The sequence below is a fragment of the Sesamum indicum genome, linkage group LG2 (assembly GCF_026168435.1).
Source record: "Sesamum indicum cultivar Baizhima isolate 11 linkage group LG2, ASM2616843v1, whole genome shotgun sequence".
NCBI lineage: Eukaryota > Viridiplantae > Streptophyta > Magnoliopsida > Lamiales > Pedaliaceae > Sesamum > Sesamum indicum.
The window spans coordinates 2580158-2606664 of NC_142658.1; the positions used below are offsets into that span (position 1 = coordinate 2580158).

Genomic DNA, 26507 nt, shown 5'->3' on the forward strand with positions numbered 1-26507 from the left:
ACATAGAGTCAATACCCATGTTGTCAAAATTGCGAACCGAGAAAGTTCGTGCGGCAAGTGGACTCAATTTGGTATTTCTTGCAGTCACGCTCAAAAGGTATGTGCTGCATACATGATTAATGCTGCATTAATAGTAAATGATTATTATGATATAATGGCTTATAAGAATACATATTCTAAGTCATTTGACCTCTACATTCCGAAGATTATTGGGATGTATCGGGATTTAAGTTGGTCCACGATACTACTATTCGCATCTCTTCGCGCCTTGGTCGAAATCAAACAACACGTATTCACAACGAGATGGATTGGACGCAAACGCGTGCAAGGCAACAAGCCCAACAAAGAAATTTTTCAACACAATCAGATGTGCCGGTACCGGGTTGCCAAAAATAATTGTATATTTCATTGTATTTTTTACAATTGTACAAAAATACCACTATTATATTTGTACACATAATTATAATTTTTTAAATTAATATAATTTTAATATTATAATTTTTTAAAATTTAATTTATTGTTAAAAATTAATTTTATATAATTAATTTATACAAAATTTAATTAAACGAAATTAAAAAAAAAAAAGAAAATGGTACAAGTCTGATTAAAAATCACGACATCCTTAATCACGACTTCGCTTTTTTGTTAAAAAAAATTATTTTTAAAGTTGAGTCGTGATTTTAAATTATGACTCGACATATTAATATTAACGTATTAAAATTAATTATATTAATATATATATATATATATATTTTACAATAAAAAAATAAATAACCCCAAGGAACCGCGTTCACTGACAGTAATACAATGAGCATCAATCAATGAGGGAAAGCGGTAAAAATTGATTAATTAGTTGGAACGTCAGCAGTCATAGTGGCCCGCAATTTATTATTCGAATCGGAGTGTTTGTCTGGCATGTCTGAGGAGCGGTGAATCGGAGCATTTCAGAATTCTGTCTCCTTACGGCTTAATCAGTCTTTCCCCTTTCACGTACCAAATCTTCGCAACATTGATGCTAAGCTATCAAGCCCTAAGCTTGATCCCGTTTTTCCGCAGCTCCCGCCACTAACCTCTGGTAATTTTATCGAATTTGTCTTACAGTCGATTGATTATTCAGGATTCGCGATTAATTTTGATTTTTGTCAATGTCTAAATTAGTTGCTGACTGCAAGGCAAGCTGGGATTTCACAGAGATTTGGGTCAGGACACACAATGCAGCGTGCACCAGCGACGATCGAGGAACAGTTGATAGTAAAAGCAATTGCGGACGAATGCCAGTGGGACAGCCTTCCCAAGCGCCTTCAATCCACCTTGAATTCCAAGGAAGAATGGCATCGGAGGTTTAAACTGTTTTCTTTTCCTTCAGTTGTTATTTTTCTGTTTTCTTTGACATGATGAAACGTCTTTCTGGTGCGAGAGTCACGGTTGCTTCTGACTTGTTATTACGTATATATGTCTTTTAAGTAGGTCTGATTGTAATTTCTTTTCGGCATATAGTTCTCTTCTTCTGTTTAGATTTGATACTCCCGTTCTGCTCTAATATCTTTAAGTTAGAAACTGGAGGAAATTAAAGATATGTTGATACAACTCTTGCCATATCAACTTCTATTTGCATTCCACATGTTGGCTGATTGAAATTTGTTCTTTCCTGGTACAATATCTTATATCCAACCAGCTAATAGCTGACAACTTTTTCTTGCATTATATACTTTACCGGCAATTTGGTTTAACTTATAGTTGCATTAACACACATATTGTCCTCGTTTATATGACCCAACTTTTCACTAGAGTTGTACACTTGACTGAGAACAGAGAACCTCAGGAAGTTCGAGGAGATATTTTAGTTTTCACTTGTCAAAAGAGAATTATCATTCGCTCCTATAAGCTGAAGATTAAGGATTCAACTAAAAGAGTAACTTAGGTTGCAGAATACATGCATTAAATAATACTGCATTCGAACCCTGAGCCTTTGCTTAATTGTCTGTACTATTATTTATATTGAAGATATTTGTTAAAAAATGGATTGCTTCTCTACCCAATATGATCACCTTTCTCAATTTCCCAATTAGACATGATCAGAAACCTTAACCAAAACATGGTAATTGAGAAAGCACCACTCTCCTGAAATAATGCATTTGAAAATTTTTTCAATAGTCAAAGGTAAAATTTAAGTTATAGTGTCACTCAGTGCAAAAATACTGATGTTGTAATTTGATTTGCCTTTGATTTGTTTTGGTTTTCATAAAACTTGATGGAAAACTATTTTCTTTTGTTATCTGAGACTTAGACATTACTTGTATATAGCTCAATTGTGTTTGTACCATTTCGGCAGTGACTGTCAAGTGTCAGGTGAACTAGTTAATTATATTACATCTAACTTAACTCATGTGAATCTCCTTCAAGAGAATTTTTTATTCTTTCATGTTGCTTTCATTTTGTGCAAATCAATTTCCGTTGATTTACCATGATTATCATGTTATACAGGGTAATTGAACACTGCATCAAGAAAAGACTTTTGTGGAACAGTTGTTTTGCTCGCAAAGTGTGCAAAGAAGGTGAATACTATGAAGAAATGATGCGTTATCTGAGAAGGAATCTAGCGGTGTGTTTAATGGAAATCCCTTTATCCATTCATTTATTGTGCTAAGTAATTGCTGTTATTTAGCAGGAAATTGATGATAAGTTATTTACCACAGTAAAATGCTAAATGACTGTGCTTCATTTGAAAACTTTAAGCCATTGAATAAGAGTGTGAATTTGTTGAGTAGCATAGCTGACACACCTAGAGCATAAGCAGAGGAGGATAATCAAGGGGCATTATTAATTTTCCAAGACATGAACACAATAGATGACCTTAAAAAAGACAAAACACTGTCAATAAATGAAATGAAAAACAGAAAAGAAAGAAATCACTTTTAAGCTCAGGATGCATAATGTAGACTTTCAAACTATAGTCCAGAACAATATGACTTAGGACGTGAAAGAAGTGAACATTTCCTATTATTAAGGATCTGACAGCAACTTGCAAGTGAACTCTTGTCTTTGCTTCTCATTGTTCTTTAATGAGTTTTCAAGTAAAGGAGCGGCCTCATCTTGTTCTAGCTCAAAGACTAACTATATAGATGAAGTAATGATTGAGTGTTTCAAGGTTCTACTAAGGTTTAGCTTATTGTAGTCTTGCAATTAACTTGTTACGTGCTTTTGCAGCTGTTCCCTTACCATCTTGCGGAGTATGTTTGCCGTGTTATGAGGGTTTCTCCTTTCAAATATTACTGTGACATGATATTCGAAGTTATGAAAAATGGTATGAAGATTTCAAAATGACCTTGTTCATTAAATATCTGTACTAGCTTATCTATTGTCAGCTAGAGAAAGTTGCTCTATTTGGAGATGAAAATCAGTCCTGCTTAAGTTGAAGCAATCTTGCTTTTTTCCCTCTTAATGCTCATAATTAGATGTATAATCATATATAAGTTAAGATGCGGAACTGTTAGAATAACATAATAGACTATTTCAAATGTGAAGTAGAAACATAAATAGTTAAAATGTTATTAGCAAAAATCTGGTAGTAACTAAAAGATGGTCAATAAAATAATGAGAGTGTGAGAGGAAATGCGAGAGCATTAAGATAAAGCATACACACTTCACATTCCCCAATTTATTTCACCAAAACATTCTGCAGGACCACCCCAGAATTGAGAACTGCATAAACTCTTGTAGTCCTTGAATTGGTATTTCTCACTGTAATGTAACATGCTTTAGCAAATACCACATTGGTCCATAGGCTGGTTTTCTAAACTTGAATATTTTCTACGAGTTAATGACTGTAGAAGACATGGATATGATTCACTAGAAATTGATTTCAATCTTAGACTGCATCTGTTATGCTGTTTTGCGTTTCATGATGTTTTATAATGTATTTGCAGAACAACCCTATGACAGCATTCCTAATTTTAGTGCGGCAGACGCGCTGCGGCTCACAGGGATAGGAAGAAATGAATTCATTGACATCATGAATAAGTGCAGATCTAAGGTAGGGTCTAAGAAAATTCATGACTGTTTGTATACCATGTTACAGATCAGAATACATTTAGCAGATACTTAACTCATTAGTTGCTGCATAAACATTGTTGCTTTGTTTTTGTGATGAGGTAATCTTATACTTGAAATATATGTACCTCAAATTTTCACTTCTTTGTTTTGCACTTTTTACCAAGCAAGTTGTTGAAGCACCAAGATTGGAGCCCAGTAAACTGAGTGAAGGAACGAGTCAATATTGTTGTTTATGTCCTGAGACCATTAGTTGGATATCTTTTCTTCTGTTTATTTCATCATGTACTGAAAATGGATAGGCGTTTTGTCATTCTTCATATACAATTAACTCTTGCCAGAATGCATGAATGCTTGAAGAAATTGTTTCATGATTGGGTTAAGGATGGTGCTGCTTTGCCAGTCTTTGCAAAGTTAGGTTGCGTTTCAATCTGAATGGTTCCCTGAAGAGCTAGAATCGTCCAGTTAAGAAGAGATAGAGATACCAGGATGAACTCCATCCTTGAACTCCATAGTTGCATGAATCTTTCCAATTCTCATAAAGAACATTGAAGTGGATTGAAAAAAAAAAATTAGAAACTGAATACACAATAGGATGAGTTATATGCTTACCTAAGTAAAAGGAAGCATAATTGCTGGAAAATTCCTGCAAGCATGATTAACTTTAAAGTTGAAGATTGCCTTATATCTGACTCTGTGTGTGTGTATTTCATGCTGCTGGCTGCTGCTAAGGGTGAAATAATGGTTGAAGAAGCTAACTTTAGGTCCTTCCTGATATGATGAGATGCCAGCTAGTGGTGGATCTAGAACCCTTCGCATTTTCATGGAGTAGCCACTGCAGAAATATTTGACATTCCAAATCATATATGACATGGGTTTTTTTGGTTCGTCCATTTTACTGTATTTAACTTCTTGGAGCCTTCCAGAAAATTATGTGGAAGCTGAATAAGTCAATAGCTAAAGAACTCTTGCCAACAGAACCTGTGGAATTTGTTATTGAGCCATGGTGGGGAGTTTGCCTAGTCAACTTCACTTTGGAAGAATTCAAGGTCTGTGGCTTTTGATCAACTTTTTCTCCAAGTGCATATTTCGGAAGTCAAATTTGAACTAACTGACATGAAATCTTCTCTTCCTTATCCTCTTCCACCTCTTTTATAGAAACTCTCAGAAGAAGAAACAGCAACCATTGATAAGATCTGTAAGGAGGAAGCAAATTCATTCATCCTTTTTGATCCTGAAATTATTAAGGGTCTATATCGCCGGGGACTTGTCTACTTTGATGTTCCTGTTTATGCTGATGATCGTTTTAAAGGTAATATTCTGACCATTTTATTTATCTGATTGATTTGCTAATACCACAGCAGCACAGCCACTTACCTGTGAAATCCGTACTTATGACTTTGTTGATGACATGATTGATTTTGGCCCCATCTTTGCATGTCATTCGATGATTCTTGGGGCAGGTATATTTGTTTGTTGGAAGTAAAATTAGACTTACCTATTCAATTGGAGTTTGAGGAATGCTTGTTATTTACATGTCCAACCTCAGTACCTCATTCTCTAATATGGAATCCACTTAAATTTACCTGGAAATCCTAAATTTTAGTAGTCTAAGCAGAAATTCGTTTCAATATTTGCTAATTTTTGGTAGATGGAAGTTGTTTTACTGCTGTAACACTTTGAGCTCTCTCTTCTTTCTGTTTTCAGAACTTAAAATGCATGGGGCATGCAGAAATTAGAGCTGTGAGCTGGTGCAATTGGTTATAGAAGAGTAGTAATCTGTCTATAGCATCATTTTATGATGAATATTAGGACAAATTTGCTGGGTTAAATTGGGTTGATGTAATTGAGCAAATGAAACAATTTCCTGTTGAGGCATCCCCCCACATGGTTATCCTCTATTACTAAAGATGCAAAATATGTTCCAGAAATTGTCTGCTTTGGATTTCCAAACCGCATTACTAAGGATGAAAAATATTTCCCATAATTTTCTGCTTCGCATTTCCATACTTTGAATGGCCTAAATTTCCTGAAAAATGTCACCTTCCAAAACATTTGATGATAAAAATATCTAGAACAACAAACAACGAATTCCTCGATGCAACAAGGACATTAGGAGTTTATCAGTTGTTCCCCTCTAATGTAAACTAAAGACCACTCTCCGCTGCGGCGCTGCCTTAAACTCTACCAGCAACGCATTTGAAAGTTTACACCTATTTATTCCCATGAGAAGTAGATGCTTGACATTGATTAAGCATCAAATACTAAATAACAAATGATATGTCATTTTGCAATTATGTCATGACTTATGCGCTTATAAGTGAAACTTAAGAGAGTTAAGAGTTTTATATGTGTTTCAGTTTCTAGGCTTGAAGGATTTGTTTCAAACAGGGAGCAGTTATATGAAGATCCAATTGAGGAGTAAGACTCCTGCTAACTCTCTTTTCATTTGGATTACATCTCTCAAGAGTAAAGCTGAGCATTTAAGAATTGGATACTATGGATCACAAAATCCAGGTTGCTTTATGCTGTGTTTGTGGTGTCAAGTGAGAATTCAACTGTCGCTGAATTGGCTACAACTTTACAAGCTGATATCTCTCAGCTACAGGCTGCTGCATCCTTTGCCTGTCGACTGGGATGGGCAGTAAAGCTTATTGATCCTGCATCTATTCTTCAAGAATCAAATGCTCATGGATCTCCAAAAAGTATACTTGGTGACGAGGAAGATGGTGCTCATGCGAATATGAGCTCCTCAAATTTGTCCAGTGATGGCACTGCTCTCCAACCAGGAGATATATTATGGACAGATAATTCTAATCCTGCTGCTGATTGTTCTCGTGTAGCTTTTGTCGTCGATGCTAATATTACATCTTATCTTATGATGGGATCTGTTTCACCAGGTCTGCCTCTGTTTCTCTCTCATCTTTATTTGCCATTCATTTCATAAACATTTACATCTCTCCCATCAATGCTTTCCGTTTCAGTTCTGCATGCTTGGTGCCATATTTTTGGCGCATATCTCAGTGCGTGTTAAATCAAAGAGAACTTTTGAGGAAAACGGGTTACTTATTGGTATATTCTGAAAGATGCAAAGGTTATAACAAACTTCGGTTTGGTGGTAGTGGTGATGGCTGCAGGGTCTCCATTTGATGTCATCGCTGTCTTGGGCAACACTAGATGAATTACATCCTCTTCGTACTTAATTAATTTTTTCTCAAGTTTTATTACTAAACTTTCTAGTCGTATCAGTCAACTTCTTATTTGAGGGCCAAATATGCAAAACCTGAAGCTCTGTTTACCAATGCTCTCAAAAGGTGTTTGTTCAATAAAAAACACTGATTCTCCCAGTGATTAACCTCTCCCCATCATCATTTCCAACAGATGACTGGAGAGTTTGTGGTGGACTCCGAATCTTGTGGTCCCTGGAGGCACCTTAAAACACCAGCCAACTGCTAATATTTAAGTGTTCGAGAATAGATAGGCACCTTAAAACATCAGCCACTGCTAATATTAAAGTGTTCGAGAATAGATAAACTTCCCATCTGCTTGCATAAACTAATCTCTCTCTCTCTCTCTGTTTTCTTGCTCCTTGAGTATACCACTAGGTCTTTATTGTATGAATTGTTGTAATGGCTGAACAAAAGAATCTTCATCATAAGAAGACCAGACTGCAAGGAACTTCCACCTTTGGGGAAAAAGGAACATCTTAAGAAAAGGTAACTCCATTCTAGTGAGAACTTTAGTGTTGCATCCACAGCCCTTTTTAGTGAAAGAACACACTTAATATTTTGATTTTATCACTTTGACGACTGGAGGTATGGACGAATCGAACACAATTACAAATTTGGAAGGAAAGAAAATTGGACATTTTGCGAAAACAATGGAACAGTATTATGTAATTCCAAAATAAATGCATAACAATTAATAAAAAATATAGCTCAATGCAAACCTTCTGACTAATTAGTTGAATGAAGATTCATAGACAAAAGAGAGTGGATAACCCCAAGCATAGCTGGTTCTTTTAGTTAAGTACCTACTTTTGCTAAGGAGTCTTTGCACTAGAAATTTGACAAATGGAATTGTGGTCTCAAGCATTAGAACACAAATCTTTTTAGATCTATTTTCGCCCTTGGTTAGATCCTATGGAGCATGGATGCATGGGACAGTATTAGATACTCTCCAGACACCCAATGCACAGGTGGCAGGGAAGGATACATCTTTGGCTCATAACGACAAACATATCAAATTCAGATAAAATGAAAGAAGTTGGATTTGGGGTCCTTTGCTGAGGATATGGCTAGTTAGGTGATGGTGAGGATGCGTCAGTGGCAGTGAGGTGTTGGTGGTCACTGGTATATAAACATTTATTTGGGGAAAATTAAGCGGACGGAGGGACGAGAAATGGAATGGAAGGAAAAAGAGAGAACAACACTAGAAAGAAGGGAAACAGAAAAATGGTCAATAGGAAACGTTCTTGAGTGGAGCTATTATTGAAGTCTCACTTTCCTCAAGATGGTTTATTATTAAAGCTGGCTTTGTGGTTTGCTTGAGTGGTGGGTTGGGGCTGTTTGCGGTTTTATCTTTGCTATTAAGTTTGTGGTTCTCAAGTCCTTAATTTGCTTGTCATTATTTTATATTAATTCTAGGCGAACGATAGTCCCTACCAAATTTTGTATGCTTGAGACTTATGTACGTAAACTATGTATTTAAGTGGAAATTATATTCTTTTAATTCTTTTCAAGTAAGAACTATTGGGCATTAACGTTTAACATATCAACAGATGCTTATTTGCTTCAACTTTTACTTAGTCTTATTCATGCTCAGTATTGTTCTTCTACGCTTGAATTTGTTCATAAAATATCTAATCTAGCCAAATTATACCATGACATTTGACAATTTTTTCAAAATAGTTCGAATGTTAGATATGCATAATCTCACATCTATTCATGCAAACTTATGATTTGCCTTCTTTCATGTAAAGCTACTACTTTTGCTAGAGATGACACATTAGAGGTAATAGTGAAACAAATTTATAATATGAATATGAATAAAAATTTAATACTAATTAGGATAAAAGTAAAAGAATAAACTTTCTTTTGCATGATAATACTATATTTTTGGTTAATATCACTTTATTATTTATATTATAACTTAAGATATATTATATAATACACAAGTCATAGATTTCAGTTGTAGTTTTTTGCCGTCAAAATACTTACACCATTCCTTCTTACACGCCCATTCAATTGCAAGCAAGCAATATTTTTTAGGTAACATCTTGCACGTGAAACTCATTTTGGCTGCTATGTTTGAACTTAAGATCTCTTATTTAGTCTAGCTCTAATGCGATATTGAATGACCACCTCACTAAAGGCTTAAATTTTGGAGAGGATAAACACTTAGTCCTTGCTTGGTTTCATTTTCAAATTTCAATTTTCAGTTTTTGATACAGTCATAAAAGTGAAACATATGTGTATATATATAATTTCACTAGAAATGTTTTACTATCATTTTCATGTCAATCAATACCTTTTTATATATTTACATACATATAAAAGATTTTTGATTATTAATTTTATAAACTAATAGTATATTCTTTTAATAATGTTTTGATATGACATCACTAACAATTCTAAATTAATAAAAATATAACCATCAAAATCATTTAAATAGAAAATGTATTTTATTTGAAACCACTGACAATACAAAAATAAAACTATCATTTCAATCAAATTAAAAAATATATTGATTTGACACTATTAGACCATAAAACACAATCCATCAACTAATCCATACACATTCTAATTTTCACACGAAAATCTATACAAAATGAAAACACACATTTCCCCCTAAAAACTGAAAATTGAAAATAAAAATAAAACGAAATGAGGTATAAATATTTTAATATCTCAACTAGAAGGAATATTGCTATTGCATTTTACATCTTCAGATATACTATATAAAAGGAAAAGAGATATCTAGAAAATTTTGGTAAATGGATCTGAAGGATAATAAATGAGAGAGGCATATATCGCCTTCCCTAGAAATGGATAACGAAGACCATAAGCAGCAACTTGGACCTTTTATTACTGGGACAAATGGAGTAAAATTTAAAGAGCATATTGATCTTGTGATCTTAAATACCTGATTCAATCAGTTCTGGAGTTAAAATGAAGAGGCACAAGCATTGAGTGGAGGTGGGAATACCTGATTCTGCAAGCATGGATACATATATGGTTTCTCACGATCGTGCATGACATGCTTTAAAAGCTACATAATATTTCCTTAAATCAAAGCATCCAGTGTTCTTTGTTAGTATATTAGCAATTGAACTGTCCACTTGTACCTTTTTCATGTGAGCAGTATGAAGAGCCTGTTTCATGTTCTTTCATTTGTATTTGTCTCCAACTCTCAACTTTCCATGCTTGAGAAATTTTCTTCAAATTCACCTATGCTATCTTCATCTGCTTGTATTTGCCCCATTTTCTGACCTTTTTCAGTCAAATGCATCAAGTCAATACTCTGAAGAGTTGGACCAGATGAGGAGTTTATGGAGGACTTTTAATGCAATGCTATGTAGGTGCTGGGTGATTAGAGGAGAGAAAAAAGGATCAAGAAAGTCATGAAAGAGGATAATTCTAGAATCACATTACTGGATGTTTCCGTGACTTTATGCGTATTACTCCACTGCCTGCCAAAATGGCTGGGATAGGGGGTAGTTAATGGGAAATAGAGTTGGGATCTGAAGTTTATTTCTTCCAGGCTTGTAAACAAGGTAGCTTGTGGGTGCATGCAGGCAACATGGTCTTGTCTTGTCAGCATCGCTTTCTTCTAATCAGTCTTGGTTTATGTGTCGGTTGGCTGCTTTCTTCCTTCTCCTGCCTTTTGGTGTTCTGCTCAGGGATATTTGCTCTTAACTGCAGAATCTTTGTCTATGTTATGCTTATAGGTGACTTCTGCAGCAGTCGTGCACAAGATCTACATGATTATTGCCTTAGTTTATAGCTGAATCAACTTTAATGTTTTCTCAAATGTCCCTCACAGGTCTGAAATCTCATGCTGTCACACTGTATGAAGCTGGGAAACTAGGTCATGCAAGCATGGCAGATCTTTGCAGAGATCTTGTTACTCTAGAGAGTGCCAAATTTGAAGGAGAGTTACAGGAATTTGCTAATCATGCTTTCAGCCTCAGGTGTATCCTGGAGTGCCTAACTTCAGGAGGTATTGTTGCTGATGGAAGAGAAAACATTGGGTCTATATCATTGAGCAAAGAGGAGGCCACTTCATTCACAACTGATGTTTGCTATGGTGACAAGTCTACAGATTCTGGTATGAATAGATCTGAGTTAAATATGGAGGACCATGAGGCATTGATGATGCTAGACGGTAATGTTTCTGCTGAGCCTTCAACTGAGAGGACTATTGATGAAAATTTCTCGGCTACCTTATCTGAAGAATCCAATTCCTATGCTGAGGATTCTAAATTAGGCCTTAGTTCCAAGAATAATGAAAAATCACATTGTGTTGAAGGTGTGGGTACAGGAAAAGAGATAAAGAAACGAAGGAAGTACAGGGTAGATATTCTTCGCTGTGAAAGCTTGGCTGCTCTAGCTCCAGCTACCTTGGATCGTCTATTTCACCGTGACTATGATATTATCATGTCCATGATCCCACTTCCTCACTCTTCTGTTTTGCCTGGACCCAAGGGTCCCATTCATTTTGGTCCTCCATCTCATTCTTCTATGACTTCCTGGATGAAGTTGGTGCTGTATTCTGCTCTCTCCAGTGGACCTCTTTCAGTTGTTCTGATGAAAGGTCAATGTTTAAGGTTGCTTCCTGCACCATTAGCTGGTTGTGAGAAGGCTCTAGTATGGTCATGGGATGGATCTACAATTGGAGGTTTGGGAGGAAAACTTGAAGGAAATTTAGTTAAAGGAAGCATACTCTTACATTGTTTGAATTCTCTTCTTAAGTGCACTGCTGTGCTGGTTCAACCTCTAAGCAGATATGACCTTGATGATGGTGGAAAAGTTGTAACCCTAGATGTTCCGTTGCCGTTGAAGAACAGTGATGGTTCAATGGCTAGTATTGGGGAGGAATTGGGACTATGTAGAGAGGAAAGTTTGAAGTTAAATACACTGTTGCATAATATTTCAAACAAAATAAATTTGTGGACTATGGGTTATATTCGCCTTCTAAGGCTGTTTAAAGAGGGAGAATCTGAAAACTTCTCAGTTGATACTGAGAAGTATGAATGGGTTCCACTGAGTGCAGAATTTGGTATTCCACTTTTTAGTCCCAAATTGTGCAACAATATATGCAAAAGAGTGGTATCCTCAAAGTTACTTCAAACAGACTTACAAAAGGAGCATCATGAAGCAATGCAAGACTTAAGAACCAGGTTACGTGATGTTTGTGCAGAGTACCAAGCAACAGGCCCTACTGCAAAACTTCTTTACCAGAAAGAGCACCAGAAGGAAAAGGATTCATCTCGAGAACTTATGACTTATGCAAGTGGAAGATGGAACCCGCTATCTGATCCTTCTTCTCCTATATCAGGAGCCTTAAGCGAGAACCAAAGATTAAAACTTGCTAACAGGCAACGTTGTCGGACTGAAGTTCTGAGCTTTGATGGTAATATCCTAAGGTGAGTCTTAACTGTTCCTGCCCTCCATGTTCATATGCAGCCAATTCTTTCTTTAAATTCTTATGATATTACTATTTGCTCATTAGATAAGTTGTTCTCTCTTAAAGGCCTGTTAATCTGATATTGGTGTTCAGTTGTTTGTTAATTCAAAAACGCTGTTTTCTCTTGTTTTGTTTTCTTCCCTTACTCATGGATATTTATCCATGTGGGTTAGGGGAACAACATTGTGTGGTTTGGATTGCGGCAGATAGAAATGATATATCTGCATTTCAAACCTAATAGAACTTCTGTGCACATGATATGTATAATCTTGTTAGGTCATCATCTGTAGTTACTGAAAGCTCTCATGTCAAAGGAATAGCTTACGTGTGGTCCCTGTTTCTAGAATTTACTAGTTTTTTCTTTGAAGAGTTATTTTAAGGGCTAAATTCCTGCTCCAGCTCAGCTCGAAACTCATGAATAAAATCTGGATCCACGATTACCTTTTTGACTGAGCCATTTTCTAGTATACTCAAGTGAGTTAAGCTGGTTTTCTAGCATCTATTAAAGCATTGCTGCAGTATGAATTTCAAAGTGAATCAGAATGAAACATGATAAAAAAAAACTTGTGCAACCTGCTTAAATGCAAACAGAGAAAAAGCAAATGATTGTTAGGAAATAGGACACTCTTGGGGATGCTATGTTTTGCTTTCTCCAAACCAACCTTCGTTCTTGTACATCATTGGGTAAATTACACTTTTGGTCCTGTACTTCAGGTTAAAATTGATTTTAGTCAATAACTTTTACAAATTGAAATGATTTTGGTACCTAAAATTTTTCAATGCACGATTTTGGTTCCTAATACTTACAAATTGTTACAATTTTGGTCCATTCGGTTCCCTCATTCTTAACATCTTTAAACCCAACTTTAACGGTTGGACTAAAATCGTAAAAATTTGTAAAGATTAGGAACCAAAATTATACCTCGAAAAGTTTAAGGACCAAAATCGATTTTCAAAGTATAGGGACTACAAGTGTAATTCATTAGTCTGCCAATATTTCCTGAATACCTTGTCCATTGTGGGGTATTTGTCTCATATAAGTTTATGACATTTTGTAAAAGGTGAAAAAACTATTTACTGATCAGAATCCTCGACTGACTGGTAAAGCAAGAAAATGTCATTTATATGATTCATATACAAGTATTTCCGTTTAGTAAAAGATTCACAAATAGATACCATTTCAGGTAGCACTAAATTTTTTCTTCTCATTTTTTTTCATAAATTACTTTGGCATTATGAAGATTTTTATGGCATGATTAATTGGAATATTAATTTCATAAATTTGCAGATCATACGCTTTGAGTCCAGTCTATGAGGCTACCACAAGGCCTATTGAAGATTCTGTCTCTATTGGCACTGCAAAAGGTGAATCAGAAGATGGTGACAGCAAAGAAGTAATTCTTCCTGGAGTGAATCTTCTTTTTGATGGGTCTGAATTGCATCCTTTTGAGATTGGTGCTTGCCTCCAGGCTCGTCAACCTGTGTCCTTGATAGCAGAGGCCTCAGCTGCATCGGCGTCTTTGGCAGTGAAACAAAAAGTTTAAAGTTAAATTTCTCGTAACTTTGAAGCTTGTCTCCTTGAATTCATCTGTTATACAGAATGTGGAGCATATTGGTATTCAGAGTCACTAATCCATTGGTACTGCTCATCTAACTATGAGAGCACAAGACATTGCAGTTTTTGAGGTAAAGTCCAAATTGTCTTTTATGAATCTCACAGTTGCGGTTATATTTCCACTGTAAAACACATCTTTTCTATATGTAGATGCAACGTTCCTTCATCTAATAATTTACCTATGTACTCTGACTATTGATGTTCTAATATCTGCATTTCAGTTAGTATAAATTTTAGATTGGAGTTGACAATGGGAAATCCTAGAAAGTAACAAATCCTGGTCAGTTGTTGTTGATAATTTTCAGAAGGGTACAGTTGAAAATAATTATCCATTCAAAGAGAAGCAATACTAGCAGCTGTACCAAGAAAGGACTCGGAACACTTGATCCAGAACGAAAGAGTAATTACTCTTGTACAAGAATATAGAAAGTGGTCACCTTTTGAGTCTTGGTCTTTCACATCCTTATCTTTATCCACCATGCAAGCTAAACTTATTTATCACTGGTTGAAACCTAAGGGGGTTTGATTCTTATGCATTAATAGGTTTGGTTGAAAATGAATGAACTTAGGGATGAATAAATGAGGGAAATGAATGATTTTATTATATCATTCATATGTTTGGTTCTTAAAAAGAATAAGAAAGGACTTCAGATTTTTAAAAATCATTTAATTGATGTACTTGTTAAATAATAATGAAAGTTACAATTAAAAAGAAGGGAACTTAAATAATAATGAAAGTTACAATTAAAAAGAAGTGAAAGTTCCCGTTAGGTAAGAAACAAAGAAATCACAAAAGGAAATTGAGAAATCTGGTACCTTAGTTCTCTGAATTCTCAGAGCAGCAGCATAGCTCCTTTGAGAGGTTTGGATGGCAGTTACTGCAAAACAAGCAAGATTACCAGGACTACTAACACCAGTTGGCAAAGTTGCAGACTTCATTCCATATACTCCTGTTGCAAATTCCCGCAAACTGTCATTACGTTTCGATATATTCGGTACAGTTGAGACATATTGTATCCTTTTCATATAGCATGGCATAGATGTCAAAGTAGATCAGTAAGCTGGAACTTGCCTTATGTGTTTAACATTCCTGCCTTATGTGTTTACCTTTCCTTTTCAGCATTTGTCATTCATGGACGCACTCTGGATTTGCACGGCCTTGTTTGTTTCGTAGAAGGGAACACTGTTTTGATTGAGCTCCACAGTTTCAATGTGTGCCATGTCTACAGTGATTCATTTCTAGTATTAAGTAAAATAAATTTGCACTGTGCAAGACATGTCGATGAATTTTTTTGTATACAAATTTCTCAGCCTACACATTAATAGAGACAGACCACCACATATGTGACATTTGACATTGTGCATAGCATATTGGATCCCTGTCTGGGGTCTAAAAACCCATGTTTGAAAGGGGTTCTGAGAGGGAAAACCGTGGTTCTTGTGAGATTCTTATCTGCATCTGGCTATATTCTGTTACCGTATTGTTAGCTCGGTTAGCATAGCAGGTTGTGGACATACATTCAGATGTAAAACAATTTTGTTCAGTGGTTATGGCAGTCGTTCTCTACTTAAGGGTTAAATACAAATATAAAATAGGGTAAATGACATTGAGACTCCATGTGATTCATTTAGTTACAAATAATTTTTTAGGGTTGACCCTTTAAAAATACGAAATTACACTCTCTTAAAAAAGTTTTAGAATTACACTTTCTTCCCCTTTGAAAAATTCATCGTTTATGCTTGATCTCTGGTTGTTATGATCTGGATGAGAAATAATGATGTTGGCCACTCTATATATATATATATATATAAATCTCTAAGTTTAATCATTTTGTTATGCAGGTGGAGTAGGCATGTTATGAGATTTTGTGAAAATTCCAATTGTCTCTAATTCGTGCTTTCTAGGACAAGCTTGAACAATTCTTGTTTAGAGACTTTTATGTACATATTTAAGGTAATTTAGAAATTAAGTTCAAATATACAAATATCTTCTAATTTTTATTAAATTACAAATATATTTTTTTAAACTGTAATTAATTATAAATACATTTAATACCAATATATAAACATATTCACAACAAGAAAATTGATCACTTCTAATCTTTTATGCATGTAAACACTGAAAAAATATAGTTCCAGATCCTAAAATCTGGATTTTACAATTTTGGTCATTAATGTTTAATACGTTCAGACACAATAAATTTTCAATTCGAGTGGGAAATGAACACTCTAAAAGAAAAGAAAAAAGGAAGAGGAACTTGAATCAGGCAAACTTGTTCATTATCCCAACCCAAAGGAGTTCAAAATTACCAATTGCAGATCCTACTTAGCAAAAGATCCACCAACAATTATGATACCAACAAAATCCTAAAGGAACAACTCATGAAGAAATTGAATAACTGATGAAATGGGTTGTGGATTGGTTCAAATGGGATTTGTCATCCAATAAAGTTTTGGGATCAACTTTTTTGATCAGTTTAAATCAATAAAAACTCTCTCAATCTTCATGAGAAAACTGGCAATACTAGATGGAATAAGATTACTTTCTGGTGCAACAAATGGAAATTCCTCCAATCTCCCTGTATTCATTCTCCCAGTAGTAGTAACAACTCCACAGACCCAATGCTGCCTGTTAGAAAGCATATGAAAACCCTATAAGGTGCGCAATCTCAAGTATCACTTCATTCAATTTTGGAAAATTCACTATAAAATTTGAACTCACAAATCTTGCCATGGTAGTGGAACAAATGAAGAGCATGAGCATTTATGCCCTTGGTTGAAGGTCGGAGCGATTGTGAAAGCCCTTCAATTCTTGAGAAGAAATCTTGAAATTAGAAACATTACTTCATTAATGTATTGGCTAAGCATCTTGAACACCGGAATATGGCTGGGTGAGTTCCCCAAGATGATGTAACCCTTTTGAAGAAACGACAACTGAAGCTCACAGTTGACGAGCCTCATAATTTTTATAATTTCAATATCCACAAGATCGCAGGTTAGCATGTATTTTTCGATGGATGGGGTGAAATGGAGCTCAAAATCGCCTACTCCTAACGTAACAACCCTATGTATCCAGTAACAAACTAGGCATGCATCACCAGCTACGACACCCACATGTCAAAGCAGAGGTCACTAAAGAAATGCCATGAGTACCTAAATCCTTACACCAAGCCTGCAAACTTTCTCATAAGGAAGGAATAATCGAGATGATGGTCACAATAATGTGATTGGGCAAGTGAGGTACGTTGCTTCTCTTGTGGGGGTTGCTGAGACTGTGAGATATTCGACCTGATTTTGCTCGTTTTGAGTAGCCATTGGTACTACTAAAAGTTCTTACTCAGATATACCTCAAACATACTGTGTTTGAATATATAATTTCATGCAGTTGTAGAGCAATGTAGCTGTAATTTGCAACTGGATACATAGGGCTGTTACTTTAGGAATAACCGAAATACACCTTTTATAACTTTTAAAAAAAAAAAAATATTATGGTCAAGATTAATGTTGCTAAAACACACACACATATATATATATATACACAAGTAATTAAAAATAATAATTAGAAAAAAGTATTATTTTAGTCAGCTAAGTATGCCTAATTTTAATTTTAGTCTGATAACTATGTCTATTTTTGTTTAGGCCAGTAACTTACGAAATTGCTTACTTTTAGTCATCTGGTAGATTTTCAGACAATTTTACCCCTATGCAACTTTTGAAATGCAGTTTTAGTCCATATGCACTCATAGGGGTAAAATTATTCGAAAATATGCCAGATGACTAAAAAGTAAGCAATTTCATAAGTTACTGGACCTAAACAAAAATGGACATAGTTATCAGAGTAAAATTAAAATTAGGCATATTTAGGTGACTAAAATAATACATTTCGCTAATAATTATGAAAAGAAACAGGTAGAAAAGATGTAAAAGGAATATAGTTGACCAAACATGTAAAAAATGAATTAGTTCCCTAATTTTTTCTATACAACTTAATGTATTAGGATTTTAAATAATGGTATGAGAAACCAATCAAATCAATTAGATGCATCAAATAAGCAATACTTATTTACTCATATGGAATAATAACATTCAACCATAAATAATTAAGACTTTCGTATTGTTTTTTCTGAAAAACAAAAATTAATTTACCATAAAAATCTTTTACCTGCTTAAAAATAATTATAACAATAATTTTACCATCAAAACGACAGGGATTTGATTTTGTGCAATTCCACTCCTTCTTGATGAATCAATCCAAGAAATAACTGAGGGGAGTGAAAGTACAAAGAAAAATAAAAGGGAAATTCAAACAAAATACAAAAATCTTATATTGTCATCATTTGATGAAATGCACAAGTTTTTTCTAGACCATCAAGAAAAACCTAAAATGAAAAATATAAGTATAAATTAAATAACAAAAGAAAGAAAGAAGTATAAGTGAGCAAGACGGTGAAAAAGAGAAAACGCACAAGAAAGAGTAAGGTCGCTTGGGGTTTTTATAGTAGAAAAAATCTGTCGTAGATGGTACGCGAGAATCAAAAAAAATGCGCAATGATAATAAATAAAAAATATCTACACATTGCAATACATAAATCTTAACTTAGATTTCAGTGATCCGATATGAAATACAATGCACAGAATATTAAATACAAAAGTGTAATCACACTGGTAACTCTGCAATTATAATGATTTTATAGCGATTTAATCTTTCTTTTTAAGTCAAAATATTCCTAATTATGTGATTTTATTGCATATTCAGCAAAAAAGGAAGATTACAAGGAAATTTCTGCAGAATTGACAAAGGGTGCTCACGCTTAGCGGAGTAGTCAACTCGGGATAAGGATAAGCATGAGCGATTTCCGCAAGAGATAAAGGAATCAAGTGTTTAGATTTAGAAATGATTTTTTAAAACTTATCTCTTGTAATTTATTTATCTTTTTAGAGTTTATCACGTATCTATCCCCCCACTACGTCTAGATTCGTATGAGACTTTTATTATAAATAGGGGGATCTCTTCATTTGAAGGAGTCAGTTATTGTTTAGAACTCCATAGAATTCTTGTTTATCTTTTCTCTTTTATTTTTATTTTACAACCGGAATTAATGGAATTCCACTTTTTAGTGTGTTCTTCCATTAATATGTCCGGCTAAATTCCTTATTTTCTGGTTAAGGTATGGTGATTGCTTGATTCCCATTATGTTGTGAGATCTAATCTGCGTTCTACACTTGTCAAACAAATATTCATGCTATTCTCTGTGCTTTAATTACAAACATCTGATTTATGAATGATTCGGCCGGTTGTTCATTATCAAGAAGGTTTGCTTAGCTAATTGGACTTTATAAATTCGTGTAATTGTTTATTTAGTTCAATGCTTAGTAGCAACGTATCATGATTAATTGTGTCACAGTAATTAGTTATGTTATGGGGAATGCATGATCTAGTTTAAACGAATTATCCTCATAGGAGTTTGTTGATTAGAATCAGGCCTTTCTAATTCTTAATGCTATTAATAGATTAAATTTTGTGGACGTTCTCAGGGTTGTCTGTTAATTAGGGATCTAGCCAACGGTCATACCTTGGCTAACGAAAAGGTAAGGAAAGGTGAGGTTGTTAGGTCGTACCAACAACCATAACTGGTTTATTTGTCTATACATGTGATATTTTTGCATCGATGATTAACTCACAAGAATCAAGCATAATCCTAGCCTTAACTGGAAAATCTCTCTATCATATCTTCACCAGGTATTTTTAATTATTTAGTTTTCGATTACTTTTTTTTTATCAACAACCTTCCCCCATTATTTTATATTTCTCTAAAAGAAATTAACTTAAAACTAATCCTTGTGGATCGACCCTACTCCCACTTTCACAAGTGTAGTATGAATTATTTTTGGTGATCTCGACACTCATCACACATCGAATACAAATACACGTGACAATCTCTTTGAAACTTTTAGATAAGCTTATTTGGTCGTACCTAGTGGTGTGTCTTTTTACCAGAACATTATTTCAGGGGACTCAAGTCTTAGATTAGTTTTTTAACTAAAATTCAATAAAAAAAATCAATATTTTCATACATTTTTTTTATGAACATTATATAATGTATTCTATTTACAGTTACTCAAAATTATTTAAGTTGGATAATGAATCACACTGCCTTGTTGCGCTCTCTAATTTAATAGTAGAAACAGTTGAAAAGTGCTTACAATAAATCCAACTCAATGTTTGTTTTTGTGTTTTTACACTTTATTTGTGTGTTTTTTTATTTTTCAACTTTTTATATATAATATATATATTCTTCTATATATAATATAAAAGAGACATGATTTGACATTAAACAGTGATTTTTATCGCCAAAAAATTAAACATTAAATATACAATATTTATATATATAAAATATATAAAAAAGATATGATTTAACAATGAACAATGATTTTTGTCAACCAAATCCCAACATCAAATTTACACCACTTATTTTAAAATATAAATCCAAACATATCATCTATTTTTAAAACATACTTATTTTTCTCTATTTTCCTCTCTCTATCTCCAAAACACAACAAAAATATTCAAACTACAAATTCAAAATTTTCCAAACACGTCTTAGCTGAAAAATCTTATAGTAACACGATTTTTTATTATCTTTTTCTTAACAGATCACCATAACACATGTAGCGTAAGGACATAAAGAGGCCCCGGATTTTTCCATACTTTCACGTGGCAGACATGAACGTCCCTTCTTCCACGCCGCTCTCCACCCCAAAAATCTCAACGGGAAAGGTAATAGCGAAGTGTAAAGCGGAAGAAGGCAAAATTGATTTCTGAATCTGTTGTTTGGTTTCGCCTTTCCTTTCCACATCCCTTCTCGCTCTGTTTCCACAAACCCCAGACTCACTTGATCAGTCCCCCGAAGCTCACTCCCCATTGCAGTGAATGCTTGCATGCGAAGTGGAATGTCTCACAGCGCTGTGGGGATTCTGTAGATGAGAAATCGTCCTCTCCTTATCCGAGAAGAAATATTAGTATCTAAGTAAAGGAAGACCACATTGATTGATTCTGGTAGTAATGATGCTCCCGCGCTCTACTCTTTGGAGCAACAGCCTTCCCACTCGGGTTCCCGCATTTGGTGTCCACCCCATCGTCATGTACTAAAAAAATCGTTATTTGCCATTTACTGGTATACACTGTTTATAGGCTCGTTTCGATTTTGATTTCTCCATCCTGAGTTTTGATTGCAGTTCTAGATCAAAATCAAGTGAAAGAGCGGCGTCATCTGTGAAGAGTTGGCAGCAGAGAGTTTTCGTTGAAGTAAGTCCTCAATTTTGTCATTTTCATAATATGATTTTAAAAATTTCCAAGTATTAGTACCTTGGTATAAGGAATTTGAAACTGTTGGGTCAGGTTAGAAAAGAATTTGGTGACCGTTGCCAAATGACTGCCTTTGTGCACGCAGCTCGAGAAGGAGATCAGAGTGTACTAGCTGAGGAGGTATGATTGTGGATGACTTCTTGTCCGTGCTGAATGTTTTGGGAATATCCAGTCTTTCCTACTTTATTTTATTGCATCAACTTCCAAGTTTAAGGAGAGATAGAACTGTTAAGGTATTGAGAGAATGTGCTTGGACAGCTGTTGCTTGGTCTATTGATTGAGGCCTTGCTGGTCAAGCTGCAACGACATTCATTAATTGCTAGATTTTTTTACCTGTATCTACTTCTGTAAGTGCAAAAGCCTAGTTCTCCAGTCCTTTCTCTCACTTTGAGTCAATATCTTATTCAAATTACGATGCAATGATATTAATCATGACACATCATACTACTAGTTACTCAGCAAATATTATGGGGAACTTTATATATGTTCATGCAGTGTCAGGTAGCCCATCGTCCGTAACTACCTTAAATAATGCCGGGTACTCTTGTTTGTATAATAATATTTCCTCTTCTTGTTGCTCGTATTTCTAGGAAGAAGCATTTCAGATGATTAGGAGTCCAATGCTGAAAGTTTTCCCGGGTCAGGCACATCCTTTAGGAGTGTCAGAGGTTGAAAGTGGAACCAATTTTGCGATTTTCTCTGAAAATGCTACTGCCGTTACACTTTGCTTAGTCATGCAGAGGTTTGAATGCATCTTCTGCTTGTACTGGTGCAACAGGCTTGTTATACTGATATTGCCAACTACTCCACAGTTTCCTATGTCTTATAGTGTAATTCTTGAAATCTAGGAAAGTTTAAGATGGTTCTATTGTCAGGGGCAGAAAATTTCTATATATTATTGTGGCTTTTTCCAGGCGTCTTCAGCATATGAACTGAAAGACATTTTAGGCTCTGACTCATTTTTATTTCTTGTTGCCCTCGTTATTATTTGATATATCTTCAGGGGCGTCAATAACAAACCAGATCAAGGGATGATTGAAATATCACTGGATCCACAAGTAAATAAGACAGGAGATATATGGCACATCTGTGTTGAGGTAGTCTCATCTTTTTGGTTCTAATGACATCAGTAATTGAACTTTCTGCTTGTTCAAGTAGACTATATGTTTAAAATTGATTCTTCCTTCATCTCACCTTTTCATGTAAAAGACACAGAAAATAATCGATTGAAGGAAAAACCCTCATTGATTCTTGCCAAGTAGGAATGTAGGGTGCTGTATTTTCATACCCTTCCATGACTAGAAAGAAATGGCTTTAGTGTTGGGTTGCCTAAGTACAGAACTGTGATGGTCATATGCATGGTTTTGAGTTTTAATATGTGTAAAATCAAATTGAAGGTTATGCTCTATGCTTGTTTGTGTTTGTCTAGTCTCACTAATTGTTTCTCTTCAATACGCTTTCCCAAATTTTTGTTGATTGTGCTTCCAATTTAAGCTTTAGCAGGACAAGCTGCTGGAAAGATGAAGAAAAGTACATCATTAGCATTTTATTTAAAAGCTTCAGTCTGTATTGTATTCTGAAATTTGAGTTGTTTTGTCTGCTTCAATATGTTTCATTGCATATAATGTATCAGTTCTACACACAGCTCTGCTAAAAAGCTGAAATGTTGCAGCATAAATTCTTTTGTATCTAAAGACTTTTATGAGTTGTAGACTAACTAGGGGTTGTTATCATTTTCTGTAAGGATACATTACACATGGTTTTCTCTTAAGTTTCATATGATATACATTTGTGTGATAATTTTTCAATGCTCAATAGTCCTTTGTTCCGCCAGGAAGGGGACGATTAAGACTCTTGCTGAATAACTGGGTTCTGTATTCCTTGTTAGAGATTTTAATGGGCAGTTGGTAATTTTACGGTTATTAGTATTATATAGTTGTTACTTTGAACATGTGGCATTTATCTCCATTACGTTTGTTGCCAATAGCTGTGGTGCTCAGTCAGTTAACCTTGTTACTCTTCTTGACTTTGTTGTTAGTAGTAGATAACATTGTTGTATTTTCAACATGATGACTCTGTGGGGCTACATTGACTCAAAAGTTTGCATTTGGTTAGGATTTGCCACGTAATAATGTCTTATACGGTTACCGGGTTGATGGTTCTCGCGATTGGCATCATGGGCATCGGTTTGATACTCGCAATATTCTACTTGATCCATATGCAAAGTTGGTTGAAGGACGCCGAATATTTGCTGATGCCAACAATAAGATGTCTAAATTTTTTGCAACATACGATTTTGATTGCTTGCCTTTTGATTGGGGAGAAAACTATAAACTTCCAAACATACCTGAGGTAAGGTGAACTTAACCAGGTAAACGTAAATTTTGTTTTCTGTATTATCTTTATGGAATTTAAGTAGATAATAAATGGCAATTATTTTGGATACATTGCATTTTTTGTGAAATATTGGTATTTTGAAATTGAAATGAGTTAAAATGCCTTTTTCGCTATATGTGTATCTATGTATGGTTTGGGGCGGTCAAACGTACCTCTTTGAGCAAGTATTATGCCTGAATGGATTCTATTCCCTTTACACCTTGTACTTCTTCATTTTGGGAGTTAAGAGGGAAACATGGAAGATGGTGGTTGCCTTCTAAGCGTGATTTTTGCATAGCGATTTTTTTTTTCTATGTAGCATTAAGAGGATACAAATACTTATTCTCATAATATTTCAAATAGACAATTTTTCTTATCACCTAGAAGTAGGATATTTGTTGCTTTAATTTACTCTTGTTCCTCTTTGATTTTGGGTTTGAGAGTGGGGAGAAAGGGGCTTAATGAACTAAAATGTTATGGATGGCGTTATTTGTACAAAGAGTCGTTAGAATTCTCATTGGAAGGACACTTTTATAATTGTTTGTCGTAAACATCATAGCACATTCTAATTAAAATGCAGTTGAATTAAAGAAAGGTTCTTAATTAAAATGAGGTGTTCTCGAAGGTCTTGGATCTGTCATCGCCCAGATGGTGCCCATGATAGTGCTAATGTGATATCTAGTTGAGAATAAATAGTCTGCCTATATACGCTTGAATGGTTTTCCTCTTGTCGTAATGACTAAAACTCTACCCTGAGTATTTCAGGATTGTTCTTGGTTTTTCCAATTACCTGATGAGTTATGAATTTGTGAATTTTAAATTTCTTCTGGTGGTTTTAACTTTCACATTTGACCGCAAAATGCTGTCTTGCAGAAAGATCTTGTTATATATGAAATGAATGTTCGGGCCTTTACAGCAGATGAATCCAGCGGGTTGGATCCAGAGATCCGCGGAAGCTACCTTGGTGTGATAGAGAAGGTATTATTGGCAAGTTTTTGGCAAGTGGAAATGCATTTCTAACAACTTGCTTTCATTTATGGGCTTGGTTTTGGCGGTTGTAGGTGTATGGTGGACTCTATCTATTTTGACTCGAGCTTCTCCACCATTGCATGCTATGTTTGTTTTGTGAAAAAATTGTTTTCCTTCCTAATCAACTTGTTTTTTCCTTTTCTGTCTCTCCCTCTTTTTTAGGATTGCTGCTAGAATGTTTCAATGTGTTTCATGAGGAGACCTTCTATGTACAACTTCAATTCTTAGTTTAAATACGAGGATAGTATGTCCCCTTGTGGGAAATGCATAGCAATTTGATATGATTAATTTCAAACTAACCGGACCTTAGGCAATCCACGCATTAAGAATTTGGTAAAAGATTCTAATTTTCTAGTTCATACCATGCTCAACTATTACGAAGTGGCTAGGGAGTCGTTATGTCGTTTGTTGCGTGCCCTTTGTCGGAAATATAGAAGGGAGAGTATGTTGTTGTGTATTGTTGAAGATGTCCAATCTCTAATACATAAAGATGGGTGAAAAGGTTTAAGTACAAGTTCGTGATCAACTTACCGAACATAGCTATTGCAAACAATTAGAAAGATATACACAATCCCAACAAATCTTTAATTTTCTAACACTCCCATCAAGCTGAAGAATTATATAAATCATATTCACCTTGTTACATAAGATCTTAAATGTTCCATTCCCAAAGCTTCTGTGAAGAGATCTGCTATTGCTCTGAAGTAGGGGTAAATGGAGTACATGACCACCTGATGATGAACGAAGTGACAGTCAATTTCAATATGCTTCGTCCTCTCACTAAAAACTGGATTGCTAGCAAGGTAAATAGCTGCCTAATTATCTTCCAATAAATTCTTTAACCACAAGATTTCCTTAGCAGTGTGTGTGACGGCCCTATAATCAGATTCTACACTCGATCTAGCAACCCTCTGCAGATTGTTTCTTGCTTTGCCAAGTTACGAGATTTCCCCGAACATAGGTACAGTATCTTGAAGTAGACTTCGTATCATCCTTGGGTCTAGCATAGTTTGCGTGAAACTCTATCTTCATATTTCCATGTCACTTGAACTACAAACCTTTACCAGGAGCAGCCTCTATACATTTCAATATCTTGATTGCAGCTTCCGGATGAACAGTCTGTGGCTTATCCACAAATTTACTAAGCCAACTGCAATAAGAGATACCAGGCCTAGTTATAGTTGCATAGATCAATTTTCCTGCAAGTTGTTTATGCTTCGACTTGTCCTCTAAATAAACCATCATCATTCCAGAAAACTAGGACCAAAGTCTATGAGAGTATCAGTAGCAGCCCAGTTTCGTAAAGCAAATTAATAACATATTATGTTTGAGGTAGAGATATTCCATAATTGCTATGAACAATTTCAACACCCAAGAAGTACT

The 26507-nt window shown here is 34.9% G+C and overlaps 2 protein-coding genes across 7 annotated transcripts in view; both read left to right on the forward strand.

Annotated features, from left to right (window-relative positions):
- Positions 1-831: 831 nt before the first annotated feature.
- LOC105177348 (FAM91 carboxy-terminus protein) lies at positions 832-15801 on the forward strand. Of its 4 annotated transcripts, none has more exons than XR_016063964.1 (12): positions 832-1075; positions 1173-1340; positions 2485-2602; positions 3208-3304; positions 3927-4033; positions 4977-5099; positions 5209-5362; positions 6411-6471; positions 6568-6950; positions 11095-12697; positions 14027-14424; positions 15474-15801. XR_016063964.1 is itself a non-coding variant. In XM_088877416.1 (11 exons), exons 2-11 carry the CDS (start codon positions 1213-1215, stop codon positions 14280-14282), a joined length of 3030 nt encoding a protein of 1009 aa, XP_088733542.1. In that variant the 5' UTR covers positions 833-1075; positions 1159-1212; the 3' UTR covers positions 14283-14548. The 4 variants fall into 4 exon arrangements, 1 of the variants encoding a protein (XP_088733542.1); XR_016063963.1 differs by having other exon boundaries at positions 833-1075; positions 1159-1340; XM_088877416.1 differs by lacking the exon at positions 15474-15801 and having other exon boundaries at positions 833-1075; positions 1159-1340; positions 14027-14548.
- A 5229-nt stretch (positions 15802-21030) lies between these two features.
- The window catches only part of ISA3 (isoamylase 3), a 41661-nt gene continuing 36184 nt past the window's right edge, over positions 21031-26507 (forward strand). Inside the window, exons 1-7 of one of the 3 annotated variants that reach the window (XM_011100492.3) lie at positions 21031-21496; positions 21590-21659; positions 21753-21839; positions 22310-22461; positions 22723-22816; positions 23835-24071; positions 24969-25073. In XM_011100492.3, the coding sequence (XP_011098794.2) occupies positions 21417-21496; positions 21590-21659; positions 21753-21839; positions 22310-22461; positions 22723-22816; positions 23835-24071; positions 24969-25073 (825 nt within the window). In that variant the 5' untranslated portion in view covers positions 21031-21416. Of the gene's footprint in view, positions 21497-21589; positions 21660-21752; positions 21840-22309; positions 22462-22722; positions 22817-23834; positions 24072-24968; positions 25074-26507 lie in introns of those variants that run through there. The other 2 variants (XM_011100499.3, XM_011100508.3) reach the window with 2 other exon arrangements.

Coding starts and splice junctions, on each gene's coding strand:
- LOC105177348 (XM_088877416.1), top strand. CDS start 1,213: ATGCAGCGTGCACCAGCGACGATCGAGGAACAGTTGATAGTAAAAGCA. Junction 5,100..5,208: donor TCACTTTGGAAGAATTCAAG/GTCTGTGGCTTT, acceptor CCTCTTTTATAG/AAACTCTCAGAAGAAGAAAC. Junction 6,951..11,094: donor GATGGGATCTGTTTCACCAG/GTCTGCCTCTGT, acceptor TGTCCCTCACAG/GTCTGAAATCTCATGCTGTC.